General features: G+C 32.3%; 1 protein-coding gene across 2 annotated transcripts in view; it reads left to right on the top strand.

Moving 5' to 3' along the window:
- The window catches only part of Faah2 (fatty acid amide hydrolase 2), a 154577-nt gene extending 142998 nt beyond the window's left edge, over nt 1–11579 (top strand). For both annotated transcript variants that reach the window (XM_071606330.1, XM_034635443.2), the window contains one exon: nt 11239–11579. In XM_071606330.1, coding sequence (XP_071462431.1) covers nt 11239–11414 — 176 coding nt within the window. In that variant the 3' untranslated portion in view covers nt 11415–11579. The remainder of the gene's footprint in view (nt 1–11238) is intronic.
- Nucleotides 11580–12451: the final 872 nt, after the last annotated feature.

Below are 12451 nucleotides of genomic sequence, written 5' to 3'. Positions count from 1 at the left end.
TTTGATACTCTTTTAATCAATAAATAATAGTGGTTTACATTTATAAAATATAGTATAATATTTGACACATAATTTTGTAGATAATTTCAGGTGGACACATATGCAAACTCAGAAAGTGGAATAATTAAATCAAGCTAATTAATAATTTCATTATCTTGTCTATCTTTTTTATGCTGAGGCATTTGAAACCACTAATTTATTTTGAAATATATATTTTGTTGACTTTAGTCACTTACTGTACAATACACTCAAAACTTATTATTTCTGTATGACTGGATTATTTTGTGTTTGATCATCAACTCTTCATTCTGTCTCATCCTCCCCAGCATATGATAATTAGAATTGTACTCTGTACTTCTATGAGTATAACTGTATTAGAATCCAATTATTTTTAAAAAGATAATGCAGTATTTCTTTTTCTGTGCTTGTCTTGTTTCACTTAGCATGTCTTCTAGGTTCATTCATACTACTGCAGATGAAAGAATTTCCTTCATTTTAAATAATGAATAGCATTTATTTGTATGTGCATACTACATTTCCCCCCATTTTTCTGATAAGGGACATTTAAAATAATTTCATTGCTTAGCCACTGTGAATAATGTTTCAATGAATATGAAAATGAACTAGTAATTTTAACATTGATTACTTTTGTTATATACCCTGCCATGGGATAATTGCATCATATTGTATTTATTTTGTATTAGTTATTTTTAGTTATATGTAACACTAGAATTCATTTTCACATAATTATAAAAGCATAGGATATAATTTTCTCTAATTCTTTCTGCAGCACTTTCCCTTTCCCTCAACTCCTCCCTCTCCATATTCTATTCCCTCCACTATTTTTAGCTTTTTTGAAATAACTTCATACAGTTTTTTTCCAAAATGACAGCACTAATTTACATCCCAACCAACAGAATATAAGAGTACCCTTCTCTCTACATTTTCACACTTATTATTTTCATGTTTTTGATAATATCTGTTCTAACTGATGTGATGTATTAATGTGAGTTCCCTAATGATTAGTGATGCAAAATATTTTTTCTTGAACCTCATGGTCATTTGTATGTATCCTTATAGAAAATGTCTACTTAGGTTCTTTGACCGTTTTTAAACAGGCTTTCTTGTCATGGAGTTGTTTGACCTACATATTTTAGATATTGAACCATTTTCAGATATGTGGTTAAGAAATATTTCTCACACTCTGTAAATTGTCTGTTTACTTGGCTAATTATTTCCATTGTTGTGCTGAAGTGCCTTAGTTGGATGTAATCCCTTCATCTATTTTTTGTTTTATTACCTGTCCTTTTGGGATTATATCCAAAACCAAAAATAAACAAACAAAAAAGATAATTTCACAGAGCAATGTTGTGGAGAATTTTTCTGTGATTTCTTCTAGTAGTTTTACATTACTATATATGTGTATGTGTGTGTGTGTGTGTGTGTATGTATATATATATATATATATATATATATATATATATATATTTCATTTTGAATTTATTGTTTGACAACTGTATATCCAGTTGGCCCAACAATATTTATTGAAAAGAATTTTTCCAATTTTGTATTATTGGCAATTTTTTTTTCAAAAATCAAATGATCATAAATTGACCATTAATTTGTGACTCTACATTCTGTTCCATTCTTCAATATTTACGTTTTTATACCAGTGGCTTGTTGTTTTTATTACAATCATTTAGAATATATTGGAATTGTGGGATGTGATTCTTCCAGCACTTTTTTCTTTTTATTCAAGATTTATTTGGACCTTTGGGTTCTTTTATGGTATCATAGAAATTTAAGAATTTTTTTTCTATTTTTGTGAAAAAATGGAATTGGATTCATGATGGACATTTTATTTTCACTTTACTTAATATAGACTTTTTTACAATGTTAATTCCTACAATTCATTAATACAAAATATATTTCCATCTGTGTTTTCGTGAATTTTCTTCATAAATGTTCCATCATATGCATGTCTTTCATGTCCTTGGTTGTTTAGTTCTATTGTAAGTGGTAGTATTTTCTTAATTTCCTTTTTTAATATTTATTGCTTTATGTGGTACTTAGGATCAAACTCAGTGCCCCATGAGTGGTACTGATTTTTTTTTTTATTGTTGGTTGTTCAAAACATTACATAGTTCTTGATATATCATCTTTCACACTTTGCTTCAAGTGGGTTATGAACTCCCATTTTTAGCCCATATACAGATTGCAGTATCACATCAATTTTGTATGTTGATTTTCTTAACCTGCAACTGTCCTGAATTCACTTATCAATTTTAATATTTTTTGATTGAACCTTTAGTTTTCTATATAAGATTTTGTTGTCAACAAACACACAATACCACATTTTAATTTTTTTTGTTTCTTTTATTTCTTATTCTTGCTTAATTACTGTGTTTAAACTTTCATTGTGATTGAAAAAGAAATAACGAGAGTCTAAATTCTTTAATATTATTTCCTCATATGCTTTTGTTCTCAACCTTCAATTTCAGTAAGCAAGGATAATTATCTTTTTCCTAAATATTTTAGTTGTCAACAGACCTTTATTTTATTTAGTTATATGTGGTACTGAGAATCGAACCCAGTGCCACATATATGGTAGACAAGTGCTCTACCACTGAGCTACAACCTCAGCCCATGGCTAATTATATAAATGACTTGCCATAATTCTTGCCAGTCTTCTTTATTGTTTTATTAGTGACTTCTACATGATATTGGAGTTCACTTTGATGTAATCATGAAAATATGGAATATGGGGAGGCATCCAGCACCTCATTAGGGGGTTCTTCTTTCTCCTCAGGAGGATGTAACTAACCTAAGAAATTAAAGTCTAGAATAATTAGGGAAGAACAAAAGACAAAGTTGGATTTAGTTTTAAAAGAAGGAGTTCCTGATAGGTCCAATCTACAGAGGAGTTAGAGCTAGACAACTAGAAAATGGCTCCTGTGGTTTATTTAAGGGGGTACATCAAAGGCAAAGATAAAGTTTCAGTGATGGAGTCTTATTTCATGGTGTCTTGCAGTCAGCAAGTTGATTGGCATCTTGGCAGGTCACACCCACCTCTGAGAGGCTGTATGGCTGGGTGGTTATAGCAAGTCAACCCATCTCTAATGCTGTGTGGTTGGGACTGGGCAGAGTTGGAATAGGGCTCACAATGTGTCTGGGCAATCTTAGCCAGAGAAAATGTCCACTGAAAATTCCCAGACACCATATTGTCCTATTCACTAGGCTGTGATGCTGATGTAATCCACATACATCCCATGGATGGCTCTCAAAAATGGAATATACTTTGCTCCAATCAAGTGGGCATTACTTCCCATTTCCTATTCAACCTCTGTCCCCCTCTTTTCTTTCTTCTATTTATTTATAGTTTCTTAAAATTAGTGTTTTATAGATACACATGAAGGTGAAATTCACTGTGATATCTTCATGTATGGACATAGGATAGTTTGGATAATTTCATTACCATTTCTCCCTTTCCTCATTCCCCACCCCACTTCGTCTCTCCCCTTTCTCTATTACATTGATTCACTATTTTCAAAAGGTTCCTGACCACTTTATTTTTTCCTTAGTTTTTATTATTTATTTTTATTTTGTTATATATAACAATAATTTTGACATAATTACAAAAGCATGGAATATAATTTATTCTAATTCAGCCCCTAGCACTTTTCCCTCTCCTTCCTCCCCCCACTCTCCTATCTCTAATCTTTCTGAAATATACATAATTTTTTAAATTAGTGTCTCATGGATACACTTGGTATAGAGATTCACTGTGGTATTTCACTTAGCATGATGTTCTTCAGTTCTCTTCACTTACCAGCAAATGTATATTTAATTTTTCTTTAAGTCTGAGTAAAACTCATACATATATATTTATATATATATATATATATATATATGAAAATGTGATTGTCCATATATCACATATATGTGATATATTGTGTATATATATATATATATATGATATATAGATGCATCACATATATATCACACATAAATATATGATATAAGACATATCACATTTTCTATATCAATTCATCTATTGATGGGCATCTGGACAAGTACCATAACTTGGTTCTTGTGAATTGTGGTGCTATGAACATTGATGTTACTGTAACAATATACTAGTCTGATTTTAGTTCTTGTGGACAAATGCTGAGGAGTGGGATAGCTGGGTCATATGGTAGTTCCACTCCTTATTTTTGATATAGAAAACTATACAAAATTGCATCCTCAAGAACATACATAAAGAGGAAATTCAATGTGGTTTATTCCTATATGTACATAGGAAATGTAGTTAAGATTCATTCCACTATTCTTCCCTTTTCCTGTCCCTCCTTCCTCCCCTACAATTCCCTTTATGTGCTGCACTGATGCCTTTTCTATTTTCTTGGACTCTCCCACTTTTTCTTTTTCTTTTCTTCCCCTTTTTTTGATCTAACTTCCACATGTCATAGAAAACATTCAAATACTGACTTTCTGGGATTGCCTTATTTCACTTGGCATGATATTCTCCAGTTCCATCCATTTACCAGAACACACAATATTTTCATTCCTATTTATGATTGAATAATACTCCATTGTGTGTGTGTGTGTGTGTGTGTGTGTGTGTGTGTGTGATTTTTTTATCCATTCATCTGTTGATGGGCACCTAGATAGGTTTCATAGCTTAGCCACTGTGAATTGTGCTGCTATAAACATTGATGTGTCTGCATCCACACAGTATGCCAATTTTGGAAATTTTAGATATGCATGGAGGAGTGGGATATTTGAGTTATATGTTGGTTCCATTGCTAGTTTTATTAGCCATTTCTATAATTCTTTATAGAGTGGTTGCACTAATTTGCAGTCCCATCAATAATGTTAGAATGTACATTTTTCCACAGCTCGCCATTATTTATTATTGCTACTTCACCTCCAATGTAACACATTATATTGCTTATTTATTTTTATTAGCAATTAATTTATTTATTGTAATTAGGTATGTATTACAGCAGAATGCATTTTGATTCATTGTACACATTAGCAGCACAACTTTTTATTTCTCTGGTTGTACATGATGTAGCATTGCATCATATGTGCAATCATACATGTACCAAGGGTAATGATGTCCATCTCATTCCACCATCTTTCCTGCCCCCATGCCACCTCTTCACCCTTCCTTCCCCTTTTCCCCATCAAGGTTGCCCCATTTTTTCCATGCCCCTCCATTATGGATCAGCATCCACTCATCAGAGACAATATTTGGCCTTTGGTTTTTTTAGCATTGGCTTACTTTGCTTAACACAATATTCTCCAACTCCGTCCATTTGCCTGCAAATACCATAATTTTATTCTCTTTTAATGGTGAGTAACATTCCATTGGGTATATATACCACAATTTCTTTATTCATTCATCTATTAAAGGGCATCTAAGTTGGTTCCACAGTTTAGCTATTGTGAATTGAGCTGCTATAAACACTGATGTGGCTGCATTACAATAGTATGCTGATTTTAAGTCCTTTACGTATGAACTGAAGAGTGGGTCAAATGGTTGTTCCATTCCAAGTTTTTAAGGAATCTCCACACTTCTTTCCAGATTAGTTACACCAATTTGCAGACCCACCAGCAATGTATGATTTTGAGTTTTCACGCACATCTTCGCTAACATTTATTGTTGTCTGCATTCTTTTTAAAAATATATTTATTTGTTTATTTTTATGTTGTGCTGGGGATTGAACCCAAGGTCTCACACATGAGAGGCAAGTGCTCTACCACTGAGCTACAACCCCAGCCCTGTTGTCTGCATTCTTGATAACTGCCATTCTGACTGGCATGAAATGAAATCTTAGAGGAGTTTTGATTTGTATTTCTCTAATTTCTAGAGATGTTGAACATTTTTTCATATATCTGTTGATCAAATATATATCTTCTTCTGGAAGTATCTGTTCATCTTATTAGCCTATTTATTGATTGGGTTGTTTGTTTCTTGTTTGGTGTTAAGTTTTTTGAGTTATTTATATATTCTGGAGATTAGTTCTCTGACATGTGTGTGGCAAAAATGTGTTCCGAAAATGTATGCTCTCTCTTTACCATTCTCATCCACCATTCTCACTAAAGTGAGATGAAATCTCAACGTAGTTTTTCTTTTCTGTTTTTTTATAGTCACAATACCTTTAATTTATTTATTTATTTTTATGTGGTGCTAGAATCAAACTTAGTGGCTCATACATGCTAGGCAAGTGTTCTACCACTGAGCTACAACCCCAGCCCCTCAATGTAGTTTTGATCTGAATTTCCCTGATTGCCAGAGATGTTGAATATATTTCGTTTGTATGTCTTCTTTTGAGAAGTGTCTGTTTAGTTTTATTGCTATTTATTAATTGGCCTATTTATTATCTGGTGTTAAGTTTTTTGAGTTCTTTATATATTCTGGATATTAATGCCCTGTCTGGCAGAGATCTCACATTATGTATGTAGGCTCTCACTTTACACTCTTAATTGTTTCCTTTGCTGTGAAGAACCTTTTTAATTTGATGCCATCACACTTAGTAATATTGGGTGTTATTTCTTGCTGTTCAAGAGTCTTATTAAGGGGGCTGGGGTTGTGGCTCAGTGGTGGAGCATTGATCTAGCATGTGCAAGGTACTACGTTCTATCCTCAGCACCACATTAAAAGAAAACAAATTAAAAAGAGTTTTATTAAGGATGTTGGTGCATATGCTAATACCTTGGGGTGTTGATCTTATATTTTATTATACCTGTAGAAAAATTCTGTTCTAATTCCTAGGTCTTTGATCCACTTTTAGTTGACTTTTGTGAGGGTGAGAGATATGGGTTGAGTTTCTTTTTTCTACATATTGATAGCTAGTTTTCCTGGCACCGTTTGTTTCAAAATCTTTCACCCAATGTATATTTCTAGTACTGTTGTCACGTATCAAAAAGTGTCTAGGGGTATTTCTCCCTGTGTGCTCTATTATATTTAATTGACTTCATGTTTGTTTTGGTGCCAGTGCCATGCTGTTTTTATTACTATGGCTCTGTAGTACAAATTTAGGTATGGTATTGTAATGCCTCCAGAATTGCTCTTCTTGCATTGGCTATTCTGGGTCACTTAGTCTTCCAAATAAATTTTAGAACTCATTTTTCCAGTTCTGTAATGAATGTCATTGATATAAATATTTTTAATTTTTAATATTTATTTTTAATTGTAGTTGGACATATTATCTTTATTTCATTCTTATGTGGTGCTGAGGATCCAACCCAGGGCCTCACACATGCTAGGCGAGCACTCTACCACTGAGCCACAACCCCAGCCCCGCCATTGGTATTTTGATGAGGATTTCATTTAATCTATACAGCCCTATTAGTAGTATGGCCATTTTTTACAATATTAATTCTGCCTATCAAAGAACATAGGGGTATCTTTTCATCTTTTAAGACCTTATGCAATTTTCTTCTAGTGTGTTCTGGAGTTTTCACTGTAGAAATATTTCACCTCCTTGGTTAGAATTATTCCCAAGGTGTTTTTTATTTGGTTGGTAGGTTGGGTTTTTTAATTTGAGATTATTGTGAATGGGATAGTTTTCTTGATTTTTTTCTCAACAGATTCATTGTTGGAATATAGAAAAATTGATTTATGAATGCTGATCTTGTACACTGTTACTTTGATCAAATTTTTACCACCTCTAGAAGTCTTCTGGTTGAGTTTTTGGCTCTTCTAAATATGCTATCATGTCACCAGGAAAGATAATTCTACCTCTTATGCCTATTTTAATTAATTTTATTTTCTTGGTTCATTGTTTTGGGTAAAGTTTCAAGAACGAAATTGAATTAGAGGGGTGAAAAGGAATATCATTTTTTGTTCCCAATTTTAGAAGAAATGCTTTTAATTTTTCTTTATTCACTGTGTTGTTGACCTTGGGTTTGTCATATATACCCTCTGCATTGTTGAAATAAGTTTCTTCTATCTCTAGTTTCCCCAGTCTTTTAAACATAAATGGATGCTGAAATTTGTAGAATACTTTTTTTGCATATATTGAGATAATCATGAAATTCTGATCCTTAACTTTATTTATTTGTCCATCAGGAATGTTATTCTGATAATGTCTGTCTTTGACGTGTCTTTGGTTTTGGTATCAGGGAGATACTGGCTTCATAGAGTGAATTTGGCAGCTTTCCCTCCCTTTATATTTCATGGAATAATTTGAGGGGTATTGCCATTTGTTCTTTTTTTTAAAGATTTGATAGAACTCCTACTGATCTTTGGCATTTCTTTATTGAAAGGCTTTCAATTGCTGCCTCAATTTCATTTCTTCATATTGGCCTATTTCCGTTTTCTTTATCCTTATGGCTCAACTTTGTAGGTCATTTGCATCCAGAAATTTGTCAATATCTTCTACTTTATTGGAATATAAATTTTCACAATAGTTTCTAAACATCCTCTGGACTTAATGAGTGTCTGTGGTGATATTTCCTTTTTCTTCACATTTTTTTTTAATTTTGGTTAGTTTAGCTAAGGATGTATCAATGTTGTTTATCTTTTCAAAGAACCAACACTTTGTTTTATTGATCCTTTGTATAATTTTCCATTGCAATTTTATTTATTTAGGCTCTGATGTTAATTATTTTCTTCTTCTACTGATTGTGGAATATTTGAATTTTTCTGGTATCTTGAGGTATAACATTAGATTATTAATTTGTGATCTTTCCATTTTTTATTGTAGGAACTCAGTGAAATAAACTTTCCTCTTAGAACTGCCTTTATAAAGTCCCAGATGTTTTAACATGTTAAGTCACACTTCTAAGTTTTTAATGTCCCCTGATTTTTTCTGTGATCCATTCTTTATTTAAAATTGTATTATTTAATATCCAGGTTTAAAATTGTTTCTGATTTTATCTTGTCATTATATCTAATTTCATTCCACTGTGATCAAACAGATTTCAAAGATTTATATCTATCCTTTTTGTATTTTTTAAGACTTGTTTTGTGCCATAAAATATGATCTACTTTAGAGAAAAACTGATATGCTCCTGAGAAGAAAGTGAATTTAGTTGTTGATGTATGAAATATTCTATAAATGTCTTTTAGGTCCATTTGTATAATAGTGTTGTTTAGCTCTGAAGAGTCTTGATTTATGTTTCCATTACCTAATGGTGAGACAGGTGTGTTGAGATCACAGTGTTATTGTATTTTTTGTCTATTTGATTCCTCATATTGAGAAGGTTTTTCTTGTTGTTGCTGTTGTTATATATGTATGTACACCAATGCTTGGGATATAAATATTTGCAATATAACTTATTGGACGATTCCCTTAACCAGTGTGAAGTGACCTTCTTTCTGTCTTCTGATTAATTTTGACTTGAGGTTCACTTTGTCTTATATGAGAGTAGCTACCCCTTCTTGATTTTGGTTTCCAAGTGCATTTCATATCTTTTCTTCATCCTTTTATTTTTCAGTCTATGTATATCTTTGCATGTAAGTTAGTCTATTATAAACAATATATGATTGAGTCTAGTTTTTAATACACTATGCCAGTTAATGTCTGTTGATTGAAGAGGTTAGACCATTTGCATTCAGTGTTATTATAGAGAAAATTTTATTTTTATTTTCTTTTAATTTATTTTAAATATTTATATCAAGCTTTATTCTTCTTTATTTGACTGTTCCTGTGTGATTTATTCTTATGCTGGTTTTCATTTTTAGTCTTTATATTGTTTGCATTAAATATTCCATTTTTGTAGTGAAATCTTGGTGGTTATGAATTCTTTTAGTTTTTGTTTATTATGGAATATTTTTATTTCATCTTCAATTCTGATGGGTAATTTTTTTGGATAAAGTAATCCTGCTTGACACCTATTTTCTTTTAGGGTTTGGTATATATTGTTCCAAGCCCTCCTGACTTTGAGTGTCTAGGTTGAGAATCAGTTGAAATCCTAATTGGTTTACCTCTAAATATAACCTGCCATTTTCTCCTGTTGCTTTTGAAATTATATCCTTATTCTGTGTTTTAGACATTTTCATCTTTCTTTGAAGGATTCCAGAATTGAACGAAGTTGAATAGTTTTCTCCAACTCTTCCCACCCCTCATAGAGGGGTGATGTGGTCAAAGTGAAACAATTTTTCTTGCCCTCTAATGTGGCTTTTCTTAGTTATGTTGTCCAAACAGGTTTCTCAGCCTCTTTTAACTTCAGATATATTAACAAATATTCTTATCCATGAACACTTGCTGCATGCGTTTTCTTGAGAAGCACTGAAGCTGGAGAATTCTATTCTTCCATCTTGTGAAATTACCCTTTCTACTGTTCTTGCAATTTTTGATACAGGTTCCAAGACAATTCAATGAAAAAATAATAATCTTAAACCAAAATGATACTGGGAAAACTAGATATTCAGATGCTAAGAATAAAGTTGGACCCCTACCTCAAAGCATATGCAAAACCTTATTTAAACTGAATCAGATGCCCAAATGTAAAGGGTAAAACTTTAAAATATTTAGAAAAATACATGAGTTAATCTTTTATCCGTGAGTTAGTGAGAGCTAGGAATAACCAAAATAGGAAATCAATAGAGATAAAAAACAGATTAGTGCTTGCTAAGAGTTCGGGTAGTACAGAAATGGTAATTAGTAAGAAGTTATTTTGGGGATGAATATCTTAGGATATGGTAATGATTGCATCACACTCTAAGTTTTTTTGACAATTATTGAGTTCTATATTTGAAAGTGAAATCTTAGTTTATGTAAATTATTCTGCAGTATAGATTCATAATACAAATGACTAATGCAAATTGATATTACAAAACGTTCACAAATGAATGGAAAATCTGAGAATACATTATTATCTGAGAAAACATTAGCTTACCCTAGCATTTACTCTAATTTTTTTGAAAATACCAGAGAGTACAATTTAGAAATAGTATACCGAGAAGACACTTGTGCTCTCATTCACATTTTATTTATGAGTTCAGTTATGAGACAACATTTTACTAACAAAGTAACTTTGAACATGTTATCCTACTTCTCTCTTCAGTCATCTTATCAGTAAATAAGGTTAATATTGCTCCTATCATGAGTTTGCTGTGATACTTCATTAATTTACTACGCATAAACTCACTACATGTGTCATCAGCAGATGGCAACCCAAATTATGCAATAGCTATTATTCTCATTATTGACCAAATGAAGGGTGAAATAAGTTTTCTAAAACAAGTTGACTACTCAAGTTTTCCCTGTTTGTTTTCTTTAGGTGTCTTCAATGCCCTTGGTTTGCCTGTGACTCAGTGTCCACTGGGGTTGAATGCCAAAGGACTTCCTGTAGGCATCCAGGTTGTGGCTGGACCCTTTAATGATCATCTTACCCTGGCTGTGGCTCAGTACTTGGAGAAAAGTTTTGGTGGCTGGGTATGTCCTGGAAAAGTTTAGCAGGACATTTTCCAAGGTCAGAGTGTCTGTGCACACGCACATGCACATGCACATATGTGCATGCATGCACATTTCTATTGGTTGCATGAAATCAAGCACCAGCAAGCATGTAGATTGAAAATATTTGGAGAATATTTTTCTTCAGTTATTCTTTCTAACTTTATTTCCTGAACTAACTTTTGTTTGCATTATAATGGTAATACTTGATTTCCACTTTACTGGATAAAGTGTACATGTAAATGAATAAGTGCAATAAAGTTTAAAAGATGATGTATTGGTGTCTAATTTGTGTGCATTGTGGAAATCAAAGAAAGGAATTGATTCTAATGAAAGTATCTTATGAATCTTCATGGAGGAGATGGTGCTTAAGCTGGGAAGTGAATGACAGTTATGTGATTTCCACGAAGGCTGTGGATTAAAGGAATTATAGTTGGAAGGAACTATAATAAAAATGGCAGAGCATTAGATTTTCCTGAGTGTTTGTGCATCATAAGTTGGTTAAGACTGGTTTGGAAGCAAAAAAGATTATAGAAGCAATTAAACAAACAAACAAAAAAGAACCTCCAAAGTCACTGAAAAAAATTCTGATTTTGTCCCTAAGAAGGTCTAGAATCAATTGCACCTCAGTAAAAATAATCATGGAACATAGATTTTTGTTTCAAATACATTTTCCCATAAAATAAAACAGCTCTTCTTGGAAAGAAAGTTGTTTCCAGGAATAAGACGGTGAAACTATAAGAAGGATCAGTGAACTTGAAGACAGGCTATTTAAAAATGTATGGAGGAGAAAAAAGAAGGAAATACATATGAATGAGCCTATGAGATCTAGATACAGCATCGAGAGAGCAATATGCAAGCAATGGGCATTCAATCAAGAGTAGAGAATGATAAAGAAATAGAAAGTTTATTAAAGAAACAATAGCAGTAAAAATTCCAAACCTGAAGAAAGATATAAATACCCAGGTATAAAAAGGCCAAAGGCCAAGAATCAGATTCTACTTAAAATAACTCCACAATATATAATAATCAAACACTCA

This window comes from Marmota flaviventris, chromosome X (genome assembly GCF_047511675.1).
Source record: "Marmota flaviventris isolate mMarFla1 chromosome X, mMarFla1.hap1, whole genome shotgun sequence".
NCBI classification, from domain to species: domain Eukaryota; kingdom Metazoa; phylum Chordata; class Mammalia; order Rodentia; family Sciuridae; genus Marmota; species Marmota flaviventris.
This window is presented reverse-complemented; position numbering and strand designations above follow the sequence as displayed.